Here is a 15,036-nt window from a genome sequence, read left to right on the forward strand (position 1 = left end):
TGGCCACACCCCCCCAAGCCCCGCCCCCTCCCTCCACAAGCCCCACCCTCTCAACAAACCCCACCCTCACCACGAGGCGGAGTTTCCCTAAATCTGCATATTAATGCGGGGGCGTGGCTTCGTCTTAAAGCAACACCCCCCCCCCTTTTAAACGCCGCCGCTCGCTTCAGCCAATCAACACGGTTTATTCATTAGGGGGAGGGGCTTGGGGGAGGAGGGGATTCACGGGGGGTGTGTCCCCGCCCCTCCCTTCCCCCCCCGCCGCCGCCGTTTCCCAGTATAAACCAGTTTCCCCCCAGTTCAGCGTCTCTCATCGCGTTTTTTGGGGGGAATTCGCCCGATTTTGAGGTTCGGCCCCAAATTTGGGGTGCGGGGGGGGGGGGGGCGGGGCATAAATCCCCTCCCCCCGCCTTTCCTTCTCCTAATTAACATCCCTCGTTAATGAGGGTTGAAAGGGGGAGGGGCAGGGCTTAGCCCCGCCCACTCCCCGGGGGGATTCTTAAAGGGGCGACGCCCCTGGGAGGAGGGGGGAGATGGAATTGGGGGCGGGGTCTCTGGGCACCCCCTTTAGCCCCGCCCCCCCCCCTCCGCTCAACCAATGTGGTTCAGTGATTCATTTCCCGGAAATGAGGCGGGGGGGGGGGCGGGATGAGGGCGTGGCTTAAGCAAAGCCCCGCCCCCTTTTCCTCACACACCCCCCCCTCTAAAATTGACGATTTCACGGAAATCAAGAAAAATTAAAAGGGGGGGGGGGGGACACGCCCTCAATGTGGGGGGTGTCACCGCCCTGTGATGTCACATCCGGTTGGCCCCGCCCCCTCTGACGTCACTTCCGGCTTCAGGAAGAGGGGGCGGGGCGGCGGGTCCCCCGGCGGCTCTTGAGGAGGAGGCGAAGCTGGAAGAAGAAGAAGGGGGGGGGGGGGAGAGAAGGGGGGGTAAATTTTTAATATTTTTTTTCCTTAAATCTCCATTTTTCACCCCAAAAGGATGAGGAGGGGGGTGGGCGAGTTGGGGGCGGGTCTAAAAATTTGGGGGTCGAACCCCCAAATTGTCGTTTTTTGGCCTTAAAATCGTGTGGGAGGAGCCTGAAGTTTTTAGGGGGGGGGGTTGAATTTGGGGGGGGGGAGGCAAAAAATCGTGGGTTTTGAGCCCCCCAAAATTTGGCCGTTTCACCCCAAAATCTTGCGGTTTGACCCCCCGAAAAATATTGGGGTTGTGGGTTTGTCCAAAAATGTGAAATCTTGAGCCCCCAAAATCCTGAGAATTAACACCAAAATTTGGGGGGGGGGGCATAAAATAACCCCATGGGTTGGCCCCAGCAGGATTTGGGGATCCCCGGGGGAGGATTTTGGGGTGTAAAAAGGGGATTTTGGGGCTCAGAAATGGAATTTTGGGCTTCCGGGGGGGAGGATTTTGGGGTGAAAAAAGGCGATTTTGGGGCACGGAATGATTTGGGGAGGGGGGGAGGAGGGAAACCAGGAGGATTTGGGGGGGTTCTGGGGGCAATTTTGGGGTGCAGGTGGGCTGGATTGGGGCACGGGAGGATTTGGGGAGTCCAGGGGGGATTTTGGGGTGCAGAACCCGAATTTTGGGGTAAAAAAACCCGATTTTGGCGCTCCGGGACCATTTTTGGCGCTTTCTCACCCCATTTTATATATTTTTCTTTAATCAGGAAGATTTTGGGGTGCAACCACCAAATTTTCCCATTCCAGTCCCAATTTTTGGGGCACAAAAAGACTCTTTCGGGCCAAATCAACATTTTGGGGTGCAGAACCCGAATTTTGGGGCAAAAAACCCCAATTTTGGCGCTCCGGGACCATTTTTGGTGCTTTTATTAATTTTTTTTTTCCGCGGGAAGATTTTGGGGTGCAACCACCGAATTTTACCATTCCAGTCACAATTTTTGGGCCTCAAAAAGACTCTTTCGGGTCAAATCAACATTTTGGGGTGCAGAACCCGAATTTTGGGGCAAAAAACCCCGATTTTGGCGCTCCGGGACCATTTTTGGCGCTTTCTCACCCCATTTTATATATTTTTTTTAATCAGGAAGATTTTGGGGTGCAACCACCAAATTTTCCCATTCCAGTCCCAATTTTTGGGGCACAAAAAGACTCTTTCGGGCCAAATCAACATTTTGGGGCGCAGAACCCGAATTTTGGGGCAAAAATCCCCAATTTTGGCGCTCCGGGACCATTTTTGGCGCTTTTATTTAATTTTTTTTAATCAGGAAGATTTTGGGGTGCAACCACCAAATTTTCCCATTCCAGTCCCAATTTTTGGGCCACAAAAAGACTCTTTCAGGTCAAATCAACATTTTGGGGCGCAGAACCCGAATTTTGGGGCAAAAAACCCCGATTTTGGCTCTCCGGGACCATTTTTGGCGCTTTCTCACCCCATTTTATATATTTTTCTTTAATCAGGAAGATTTTGGGGTGCAACCACCAAATTTTCCCATTCCAGTCCCAATTTTTGGGCCACAAAAAGACTCTTTCGGGCCAAATCAACATTTTGGGGCGCAGAACCCAAATTTTGGGTCAAAAAACCCCAATTTTGGCGCTCCGGGACCAGTTTTGGCGCTTTTATTTAATTTTTTTTAATCAGGAAGATTTTGGGGTGCAACCACCAAATTTTCCCATTCCAGTCCCAATTTTTGGGCCACAAAAAGACTCTTTCGGGCCAAATCAACATTTTGGGGTGCAGAACCCGAATTTTGGGGCAAAAACCCCCAATTTTGGCGCTCCGGGACCATTTTTGGCGCTTTTATTAAATTTTTTTTTCCGCGGGAAGATTTTGGGGTGCAACCACCGAATTTTACCATTCCAGTCCCAATTTTTGGGCCACAAAAAGACTCTTTCGGGTCAAATCAACATTTTGGGGTGCAGAACCCGAATTTTGGGGCAAAAAACCCCGATTTTGGCGCTCCGGGACCATTTTTGGCGCTTTCTCACCCCATTTTATATATTTTTTTTAATCAGGAAGATTTTGGGGTGCAACCACCAAATTTTCCCATTCCAGTCCCAATTTTTGGGGCACAAAAAGACTCTTTCGGGCCAAATCAACATTTTGGGGTGCAGAACCCGAATTTTGGGGCAAAAAACCCCAATTTTGGCGCTCCGGGACCATTTTTGGTGCTTTTATTAATTTTTTTTTTCCGCGGGAAGATTTTGGGGTGCAACCACCGAATTTTACCATTCCAGTCACAATTTTTGGGCCTCAAAAAGACTCTTTCGGGCCAAATCAACATTTTGGGGTGCAGAACCCGAATTTTGGGGCAAAAAACCCCGATTTTGGCGCTCCGGGACCATTTTTGGCGCTTTCTCACCCCATTTTATATATTTTTCTTTAATCAGGAAGATTTTGGGGTGCAACCACCGAATTTTCCCATCCAGTCCCAATTTTTGGGCCACAAAAAGACTCTTTCGGGTCAAATCAACATTTTGGGGCGCAGAACCCGAATTTTGGGGCAAAAATCCCCAATTTTGGCGCTCCGGGACCATTTTTGGCGCTTTTATTAATTTTTTTTTCACCGGGAAGATTTTGGGGTGCAACCACCAAATTTTCCCATTCCAGTCACAATTTTTGGGCCTCAAAAAGACTCTTTCGGGCCAAATCAACATTTTGGGGTGCAGAACCGAATTTTGGGGCAAAAAACCCCGATTTTGGCGCTCCGGGACCATTTTTGGCGCTTTCTCACCCCATTTTATATATTTTTCTTTAATCAGGAAGATTTTGGGGTGCAACCACCAAATTTTCCCATTCCAGTCCCAATTTTTGGGCCACAAAAAGACTCTTTCGGGTCAAATCAACATTTTGGGGCGCAGAACCCGAATTTTGGGGCAAAAATCCCCAATTTTGGCGCTCCGGGACCATTTTTGGCGCTTTTATTAATTTTTTTTTCACCGGGAAGATTTTGGGGTGCAACCACCAAATTTTCCCATTCCAGTCACAATTTTTGGGCCTCAAAAAGACTCTTTCGGGCCAAATCAACATTTTGGGGCGCAGAACCCGAATTTTGGGGCAAAAAACCCCGATTTTGGCGCTCCTGGACCATTTTGGCGCTTTTATTAATTTTTTTTTCACCGGGAAGATTTTGGGGTGCAACCACCGAATTTTCCCATTCCAGTCCCAATTTTTGGGCCACAAAAAGACTCTTTCGGGCCAAATCAACATTTTGGGGTGCAGAACCCGAATTTTGGGGCAAAAACCCCCAATTTTGGCGCTCCGGGACCATTTTTGGCGCTTTTATTAAATTTTTTTTTCCGCGGGAAGATTTTGGGGTGCAACCACCGAATTTTACCATTCCAGTCACAATTTTTGGGCCTCAAAAAGACTCTTTCGGGTCAAATCAACATTTTGGGGTGCAGAACCCGAATTTTGGGGCAAAAAACCCCGATTTTGGCGCTCCGGGACCATTTTTGGCGCTTTTATATATTTTTCTTTAATCAGGAAGATTTTGGGGTGCAACCACCAAATTTTCCCATTCCAGTCCCAACTTTTGGGCCACAAAAAGACTCTTTCGGGTCAAATCAACATTTTGGGGCGCAGAACCCGAATTTTGGGGCAAAAAACCCCAATTTTGGCGCTCCGGGACCATTTTTGGCGCTTTTATTTATTTTTTTTAATCAGGAAGATTTTGGGTGCAACCACCAAATTTTCCCATTCCAGTCCCAATTTTTGGGGCACAAAAAGACTCTTTCGGGTCAAATCAACATTTTGGGGCGCAGAACCCGAATTTTGGGGGCAAAAAAACCCCGATTTTGGCTCTCCGGGACCATTTTTGGCGCTTTTATTAAATTTTTTTTTAGCGGGAAGATTTTGGGGTGCAACCACCAAATTTTCCCATTCCAGTCCCAATTTTTGGGCCACAAAAAGACTCTTTCGGGTCAAATCAACATTTTGGGGCGCAGAACCCGAATTTTGGGGTAAAAAAACCCAATTTTGGCGCTCCGGGACCATTTTTGGCGCTTTCCAGCCCAATTTTTCGCGGCGGCCGAGGAAGATTTTTTGGGGGGAGCTGGGGGGGGGGGGGGGACACGACACTCGGGCCGCCCCATATTTTTTGGGGGGGCTCTAGGGGACCCCACCTGCTCTCCGGGGGCGCCGTGGGGCAGGAGGTTGTGGGGCAGCTCGTGCTCCAGGTTGCGGGCGCCGGGGTCGGCCCCCCAGGCCAGCAGGAGGCGGATCAGCGGCTCCTGGCTCGGGCCCCCCGGCAGCGCCGCCGCCATGTGCAGTGGGGTGTTGCCGTGGGCCTGGGGAAGGGGGCGGGACATGTGGGCGCCCCATAGATCCGATTTCGGACCCATAGATCTGACCCCGGACCCGTAGATCTGACCCCGGACCCGTAGATTGCCAATAAACCCCACTAAATCCCTTATGGACACCCCAGATAGCTCTCCTCCAGCCCCATAGATCCGAACCCAGCCCCATAGATCTGACTCCAGCCCCATAGATCTGACCCCGGACCCATAGATCTGACGCCGGACCCATAGATCTGACGCCGGACCCATAGATCGCCAATGAACCCCCCTAAATCCCTTATAGGACACCCCAGATAGCTCTCCTCCAGCCCCATAGATCTGACCCCAGCCCCATAGATCCGACCCAGGACCCATAGATCTGACCCCGGACCCATAGATCTGACCCCGGACCCATAGATTGCCAATAAACCCCACTAAATCCCTTATGGACACCCAGATAGCTCTCCTCCAGCCCCATAGATCTGAACTCAGCCCCATAGATCTGACCCCAGACCCGTAGATCCCCCTCCCAGCCCCATAGATCCCCCCGCCAGCCCCATAGATTCACCCCCAGCCCCATAGATCCCCTGTAAACCCCCCCAAAACCCCTCTAGACCCCCCTAACCCCCCCATAGCGCCCCATATCTCCCCCTCCAACCCCACATCTCCCCCTCCAGCCCCACATCTCCCCCCCAGCCCCATAGATCCCCCCTCCCGCCCCATAGATCCCCCCGCCAGCCCCATAGATCCCCCAGCCCCATAGATCCCCTATAAACCCCCCCAAAACCCCTCTAGACCCCCCCTAAACCCCCATAGCGCCCCATATCTCCCCCTCCAACCCACATCTCCCCCCCCAGCCCCACATCTCCCCCCCCAGCCCCATAGATCCCCCCCCAGCCCCATAGATCCCCTATAACCCCCCGAAAACCCCTCCAGACCCCCCTAACCCCCCCATAGCGCCCCATATCTCCCCCTCCAACCCCACATCTCCCCCCCCAGCCCCACATCTCCCCCTCCAGCCCCACATCTCCCCCTCCAGCCCCATAGATCCCCCCTCCCGCCCCATAGATCCCCCCCCAGCCCCATAGATCCCCTATAAAACCCCCCGAAAACCCCTCTAGACCCCCCCTAACCCCCCATAGCGCCCCATATCTCCCCCTCCAACCCCACATCTCCCCCTCCAGCCCCACATCTCCCCCCCCAGCCCCATAGATCTTCCCCCAGCCCCATAGATCCCCTGTAAAACCCCCAAAACCCCTCTAGACCCCCCTAACCCCCCATAGCGCCCCATATCTCCCCCTCCAACCCCACATCTCCCCCTCCAGCCCCATAGATCCCCCCGCCAGCCCCATAGATCCCCCCCAGCCCCATAGATCCCCTATAAACCCCCCCAAAACCCCTCTAGACCCCCCCTAACCCCCCCATAGCGCCCCATATCTCCCCCTCCAACCCCACATCTCCCCCCCCAGCCCCACATCTCCCCCCCCAGCCCCATAGATCCCCCCGCCAGCCCCATAGATCCCCCCCAGCCCCATAGATCCCCTATAAACCCCCCCAAAACCCCTCTAGACCCCCCTAACCCCCCCATAGCGCCCATATCTCCCCCTCCAACCCCACATCTCCCCCTCCAGCCCCACATCTCCCCCCCCAGCCCCATAGATCCCCCCTCCCGCCCCATAGATCCCCCCGCCAGCCCCATAGATCCCCCCAGCCCCATAGATCCCCTATAAACCCCCCAAAACCCCTCTAGACCCCCCTAACCCCCCCCATAGCGCCCCATATCTCCCCCTCCAACCCCACATCTCCCCCCCCAGCCCCACATCTCCCCTCCAGCCCCATAGATCCCCCCTCCCGCCCCATAGATCCCCGCCAGCCCCATAGATCCCCCCCCAGCCCCATAGATCCCCTATAAACCCCCCCAAACCCCTCCAGACCCCCCTAACCCCCCCATAGCGCCCCATATCTCCCCCTCCAACCCCACATCTTCCCCCCCAGCCCCACATCTCCCCCCCAGCCCCATAAGATCTCCCAGCCCCATAGATCCCCTGTAAAACCCCCAAAACCCCTCTAGACCCCCCCTAATCCCCCCATAGCGCCCCATATCTCCCCCTCCAACCCCCACATCTCCCCCCCCAGCCCCACATCTCCCCCCCCAGCCCCACATCTCCCACCCCAGCCCCATAGATCCCCCTCCCACCCCATAGATCCCCCCCCAGCCCCATAGATCCCCTATAAACCCCCCGAAACCCCTCTAGACCCCCCCTAACCCCCCCATAGCGCCCCATATCTCCCCCTCCAACCCCACATCTCCCCCTCCAGCCCCACATCTCCCCTCCGCCCCATAGATCCCCCGGCCAGCCCCATAGATCCCCCCCCAGCCCCATAGATCCCCTATAAACCCCCCCAAAACCCCTCTAGACCCCCCCTAACCCCCCCATAGCGCCCCATATCTCCCCCCCCAGCCCCACATCTCCCCCCCCAGCCACACATCTCCCCACCCCAGCCCCATAGATCCCCCTCCCGCCCCATAGATCCCCCCGCCAGCCCCATAGATCCCCCCCCAGCCCCATAGATCCCCTATAAACCCCCCCAAAACCCCTCTAGACCCCCCTAACCCCCCCATAGCGCCCCATATCTCCCCCTCCAACCCCACATCTCCCCCCCAGCCCATAGATCCCCCCGCCAGCCCCATAGATCCCCCCCCAGCCCCATAGATCCCCTATAAACCCCCCCAAAACCCCTCTAGACCCCCCCTAACCCCCCCATAGCGCCCCATATCTCCCCCCCAGCCCCACATCTCCCCCCCCTCCCAGCCCCACAGCCGCCCACAAGTGCCCCCGGGGGTACCCTGAGGTGGAGCAGGCGGGGGGCGGCGCCGGGCTGGCGCAGCAGCAGGCGGGTCAGGGTCAGGTTCCCCGCCCGGACGGCCAAGTGCAGCACGGTCTGGCTGCTCTTCATGTCCTGGGGGGGGGCACCCCAAAATTTTTTTTTTTGGGGGGGCGGGGGGGGTCCCATCACCCCCTTGATCCCCCTCTGGGGTCCCCAAGATTTTTAGGGGAGCCCCATGACCCCTTTTGACACCCCCCCCCCCCGCCCCAGGGCGTCTCCATCACCACCTTGAGCCCACCCCGGGGAGCCCCAAAATTTTTTTGGGGGGAGCCCCAAGACCCCCTTGACCCCCCCCCCGGGGGTCCCCAAGATATTTAGGGGTCCCATCACCCCCTTGACCCCCCCTGGGGACCCCCAAGAATTTGGGGGGGGGGGACCATGACCCCCTTGATCCCCCCCCCCCCAAACGTTCCCCATCACCCCATTGACCCCCCTGGGCGTCCCCAAGATTTTTTGGGGGGCCCCAAGACACCCTTGACCCCCCCTGCTGCCCCCCAACAATTGGGGGGGTCCCCATTACCCCCTTGACCCCCCCCCTGGGTGCCCCAAAGATTTTGGGGGGGTCCCATCACCCCCCTTGGCCCCCCCCAGGGATCCCCATCACCTCTTTGACCCCCCCTGCGGGTCCCCAAGATTTTTTAGGGGGCCCAAGACCCCCTTGACCCCCCCCCCGGGGGTCCCCAAGATATTTAGGGGTCCCATCACCCCCTTGACCCCCCCTGGGACCCCCAAGAATTTGGGGGGGGGCACCAAGACCCCCCCTAATGTTCCCCAAACCCCCTTGATCCCCCTCTGGTGCCCCCAAGATTTTTTTGGGGGGCCCCAAGACCCCTTTGACACCCCACCCCCCCCCCCCCAGGCGTCTCCATCACCTCCTTGACCCCCCCCCCGGGGGTCCCCAAGAATTTGGGGGGGCCCCATGACCCCCCTGACCCCCCCCCCGGGGTTTTGGGGGCCCCCCCGGGGGTACCTGGCTGCCGCAATCCGCCCCCATCCGCAGCAGCAGCTCGACGCAGCGGAGCCGATCTTGGGGGGTCGAATTTTGGGGGGGGCCCCCCCCAAACGCCGAAGCGGAGGGGGGAGCCCCCCCCATCTCCGGGACCCCCCCCATCTCGGGGACCCCCCCGGCTCGCAGCGAGGCATTATGGGATAGGACAGCGCAGTGCAGAGGGGTCTGACCTTGGGGGGGGGGGGGGGGGTGTCAGGATGGGCCCCCCCCCCCCCCCCCCAAAATTAGACCCCCCCCAGGGGTCCCCCCCAAAATTGGGGACCCCCCCAAGACCCCCTCCAAATTCGGGACCCCCCCAAATTGGAAAAAGCCCCCAGGGACCCCAAAGACACCCCCCCCCCCCCCCCAAATTTGGGACCAACCCCAGGACCCCCCAAAATTGGGGAGACCCCCCCAAGACCCCCCCAGAATTGGGGGACCCCCCCAAAATTGGGGACACCCCCCCCAAAGACCCCCAAAAATTGGGGAGACCCCCCCAAGACCCCCCCAAAATTAGGGACACCCCCCATGACCCCCAAAATTGGGGAAACCCCCCAGGACCCCCAAAATTGGGGAGACCCCCCCAAGACCCCCCCAGAATTGGGGGACCCCCCCCTTGACCCCCCCAAATTGAGGAAAAATCCCCCCAGGGGACCCCCAAAGACCCCCCAAAATTGGGGACACCCCCCCCCTCAAGCCCCCCGGGGGGCCCCCCCAAATTTTCCGACCTTCGAAATTTCTGGCCTCCACGTTCACGGGGACCCCCGATGACATCACAGCCTGGGGGGGGGTGGGGGGAAAAGGGGGGGGGGGGGTCAGCACCCCAAAATCTCTCCCCCCCCCCCTCCAATTCTGCGTAAAAGGGGGGGGAGGGGGGTTGAGGGGGCCCCCCAAATCATCTGGGGGCTCCCCCCCCCCCCCCGGGAGGGTTAAGGGGATTGGGGGGGGGGGGCGGATTTAGGAAGTTTTGGGGGGTCTTGGGGGGGTTTTGGGGGGTTTGTGGAATTTTGGGGGGGTTGGGGGAAGTTTCTGGGAGGTTGGGGGGATTTTGGGGGGGTTGGGGGGGGCTTTGAGGGTTTTGGGGGGTCTTGGGGGGTTTGGGGGGGTTTGGGGGTTTTTTTGAGAATTTGGGGGGGCTTCGGGGAATTTGGGGGGGCTTTGGGGAGTTTTGGGGGGGTTGGGGGGGATTTTTGGGGGGGTTTTGGAGGATTAGGGGGGGCCTGGGGGGGGCTTTGAGGGGTTTGGGGGTGTCTTGTGGGGGTTGGGGGGGTTTTGGGGGGGTTTGGGGGGGTTTTTGAGAATTTGGGGGGCTTCGGGGAGTTTTGGGAAGTTTTGGGGGGGCTTTGGGGAATTTTGGGGGGGGGTTGTGGAGTTTTGGGGGGTTTGAGGAAGTTTTTGGGGGGGTTGGGGGGATTTGGGGGGGGCTGGGGGGGGCTCCGAGGGGTTTTGGGGGTTTTGGGGAGTTTTGGGGGGTTTTGGGGTTTTTTGAGAATTTGGGGGGGCTTCGGGGAATTTGGGGGGGCTTGGGGGGGGCTTTGGGGAGTTTTGGGGGGATTGGGGGGATTTTGGGGGGTTTTGGGGGTTTTGAAGGATTTGGGGGGGGTTGGGGGGACTTCGAGGGGTTTTGGGGGGTTTTGGAGAATTTGGGGGGGATCTTGGGAGATTTGGGGGGTTGGGGAACTTTGGGGGGGCTTTAGGGAAGTTTTGGGGGATTTGGAGGATTTTGAGGGGTTTTGGGGGGGTTTGGGGGGTTTTGGGGGGACTTTGAGGGTTTTGGGGGGTTCGGGAAGTTTTTTTGGGGGGTTGGGGGGGTTTTGGGGTAAATTCACCCGATTTTGGTGAATTTCGGGGGGTTTCGGGGTCCCACCCGGAGCACAAGGGGTCCCCACGGGGGGGTCAGTGGGTTTTGGGGGCCCCCCCTCCACCTGGAGCCCCCAGGGAGGGGTTTTGGGGCCCACCCGCATCTCCCAGTCCCTCGGGGGGGGGGGCGGTGTATTTTGGGGTAAATTCACCCGATTTTGGTGAATTTCGGGGGGTTTCGGGGTCCCACCCAGAGCACAAGGGGTCCCCACGGGGGGGTCAGTGGGTTTTGGGGGGCCCCCTCCACCTGGAGCCCCCAGGGAGGGGTTTTGGGGCCCCTCCAGGTCACCCAGTCCCTCGGGGGGAGGGCGGTGTATTTTGGGGTAAATTCACTCGATTTTGGTGAATTTCGGGGGGTTTCGGGGTCCCACCCGGAGCACAAGGGGTCCCCACGGGGGGGTCAGTGGGTTTTGGGGGGCCCCCCTCCACCTGGAGCCCCCCAGGGAGGGGTTTTGGGGCCCCTCCAGGTCACCCAGTCCCTCGGGGGGGGGCGGTGTATTTGGGGTAAATTCCACCCGATTTTGGTGAATTTCGGGGGGTTTCGGGGTCCCACCTGGAGCACGCGGGGGAGCCCGTAGGTGGCCGCCAGGTGCAGGGCGGTTCGACCCCCCACATCGGCGGCATCGGGGTCAGCCCCCAAGGTCACGAGGTCACGGACGATGCCCGGAGCCGCGGCCGCCGCCGCCACCAGCAGAGGGGTCTGGGGGGTCAAAGGTCAAAGGTCAGGTGAAAGGGCAAAGGTCACGTGAAAGGTCAAGGGTCAGGGGTCAAAGGTCAAGGTCGGGGGTCAAGGGCTGCCCCCCAAAGTGACTCGGGACCCCGAGTCGTGGCCCCGTTCCCCTTTATTGCCCCTGATTGGCTCCGTTGTTAATTACCATTGTTAATTAACCCGCCGTGACCCTAATTAGGACCCCATCGCCCAATTAATAATCAATTATCGCCCTAATTATTAATCAGTTATCGCCCCAATTATCGCTCAGTTATTACTCCATTTACTACCCCAACTATTACGCGATTATTAATCGATTATTAGCGATTATCACCCCGATTATCACCCAATTAGTGCCCCAAGTATTAATCAATTATCACTCTAATTAACACCTCAATTGTCGCCCCAATTATTGCTCCAATTATCACTTCAATTATCACCCAATTATTAATCATCACCTTAATTATCAACCCAATTATCACCCCAATTATTGCCCCGATTATCACCCAGTTATTAATCAATTATCGTCCTAATTATCACCCCAATTATCGCCCCAATTATCGCCCGGATTATCACCCAATTCGTAATCAATTCTCGCCCTAATTATCACCCCAATTATTAATCAATTATTGGTGACTATCACCCCAATTATTACCCCAATTATTAATCGATTATAAGCCAATTAATACCCCAAATTATTACCCAAATATTAATAGACTGTTAAACGATTATTACGCCATTTCTCGCAAAAATTTCCACCCAATTATTAATCGATTATTAGCGATTATCACCCGAGTTATCACCCAATTCTCACGCAGTTATTAATCGAATAATAATCCATCATTACCCCAATTATCAACCCAATTACAACCCCAATTATTACCCCAATTATTAATCGATTGTTAAACGATTCTCTCTCCCATTATCACCCCAATTACCACCCAATTATTACCCTGGTTATTACCCAATTATTAATCGATTATTAGCTATTATCCCCCCAAATTCTCACCCCAATTATGACTCCAATCATCACCTTAATTATTACCCAATTATTAATCAATTAGTAGCGATTATCACTCCGATTATCACCCAATTAGAATCCAGTCAGTAGCCCAATTATTACCCATTTATCAACCGAATAATAATCGATTATTACCCCAATTATCCACCCGATTATCACCCAAATTATTACTCCAATTATTAACCGACTGTTAAACGATTATCACTCCAATTCTCACCCAATTATTAATCGATTATTAGCGATTATCCCCCAGTTATCATCCATTAATACCCCAATTATCACCCGATTATTAATCGAACAACAATCCATCGTTACCCCAATTATCAACCCAATCACCACCCGAATCATTACTCCAATTATTACCCCAATTATTAATCGATTGTGAAACGAATCTCTCTGCCATTATCACCCCAATTATTAACCGATTATTAGCGATTATCCCCCCAATTCTCACCCCAATTATCACTCCCATCATCACCTTAATTACTACCCGATTATTAATCAATTATCGGCGACTATCCCCCAATTATAACCCAATTAATACCCCGATTATTACCCAACGATCAATCGAATAATAACAACCCATTATTACTCCAATCATCAACCCAATTATAACCCCAATTATTACCCGAACATTAATCGACTGCTAAACGATTATTACTCCCACTCTCACCTCTATTACCACCCAATCATCACCCAATTATTAATCGATTATTAGCGGTTATCACCCCAATTACCACCCGAATTATTCCCCAATTATTACTCGATTATTAGCTGTTATCACCCCAATTATCACCCCAATTACCACCCGATTATTCCTCAATTATTAATCGATTATTAGCGGTTATCACCCCAATTCTCACCCCAATTACCACCCGATTATTCCCCAATTATTAATCGATTATTAGCGGTTATCACCCCAATTCTCACCCCAATTACCACCCGATTATTCCTCAATTATTAATCGATTATTAGCGGTTATCACCCCAATTATCACCCCAATTACCACCCGATTATTCTCAATTATTAATCGATTATTAGCGGTTATCACCCAATTCTCACCCCAATTACCACCCGATTATTCCTCAATTATTAATCGATTATTAGCGATTATCACCCCCAATTCTCACCCCAATTACCACCCGATTACTCCCCAATTATTAATCGATTATTAGCGGTTATCACCCCAATTCTCACCCCAATTACCACCCGATTATTCCCCAATTATTAATCGAACAATACCCCATTCTTACCCCAATCACCACCCTGATCGTTACTCCCATGATCACCCAAACATTAATCGATTGTTAAACGAGTCCCTCGCCCATTATCCCCCGATTATTAATCGATTATTAGCGATTATCACCCCAAGTATCACCCCAATTACCACCCGATTACTCCCCAATTATTAATCGATTATTAAGCGGTTATCACCCCCAATTATCACCCCAATTACCACCCGATTATTCCCCAATTATTAATCGATTATTAGCGGTTATCACCCCAATTACCACCCCAATTACCACCCGATTACTCCCCAATTATTAATCGATTATTAGCGGTTATCACCCCCAATTCTCACCCCAATTACCACCCGATTATTCCCCAATTATTAATCGAACAATACCCCATTCTTACCCCAATCACCACCCTGATCGTTACTCCCATGATCACCCAAACATTAATCGATTGTTAAACGAGTCCCTCGCCCCATTATCCCCCCGATATTAATCGATTATTAGCGATTATCCCCCGATTATCCCCCATTTTACCCCCATTTACACCCCCATTATCCCCCCCAACCCCTTTTTACACCCCGTCTCCCCCGTTTGCCCTGTTTGGCCCTTTTGTTGCCGGTCGGTTCCGGTCGGTTCCGGTCGGTTCCGGTTGGTTCCGGTTTTGGCCCGGTCGGTTCCGGTCGGTTCCGGATTTGGCCCGGCTGGCGGCTCACCTTCCCGCGGTGCTCCCGCAGCTCCAGCCCCCCAGCGCCCCGAAGGCCTCGGCCGCCGCCCGGGCGGGGCCGCGCAGCCCCCGCGCACACAGCACGTGCAGCAGCCTGCGGGCCAAACCAGTTACACCCAGTTACGCCCGCTTACACCCGCTACACCCAGTTACCCCCAATTATCCCCAGTTACACCCAGTTACACCCAGTTACACCCGGTTACCCCCATTATCCCCAGTGACACCCAGTGACACCCGCTTACACCCACTTACACCCAGTTACCCCCAATTATCCCCAGTTACACCCAGTTACCCCCAATTATCCCCAGTTACCCCAGTTACACCTGGTTATTCCCAGTTACCCCCAGTTACACCTAGTTACAACCCGCTT

At 54.8% G+C, this 15,036-nt stretch overlaps 1 protein-coding gene across 1 annotated transcript in view; it reads right to left on the bottom strand.

Moving 5' to 3' along the window:
• Positions 1–175: 175 nt before the first annotated feature.
• Positions 176–15,036, bottom strand: part of NFKBID (NFKB inhibitor delta) — a 15,754-nt gene continuing 893 nt past the window's right edge. The window contains 8 exon segments of the mRNA XM_074930316.1: positions 176–895; positions 5,085–5,249; positions 8,085–8,198; positions 9,097–9,305; positions 9,843–9,894; positions 11,528–11,674; positions 14,656–14,702; positions 14,705–14,760. Of these exon segments, the coding sequence (XP_074786417.1) occupies positions 839–895; positions 5,085–5,249; positions 8,085–8,198; positions 9,097–9,305; positions 9,843–9,894; positions 11,528–11,674; positions 14,656–14,702; positions 14,705–14,760 (847 nt within the window). The 3' untranslated portion in view covers positions 176–838.

Source organism: Athene noctua, chromosome 33 (assembly GCF_965140245.1).
Source record: "Athene noctua chromosome 33, bAthNoc1.hap1.1, whole genome shotgun sequence".
In the NCBI taxonomy this organism is placed as follows: Eukaryota; Metazoa; Chordata; class Aves; order Strigiformes; family Strigidae; genus Athene; species Athene noctua.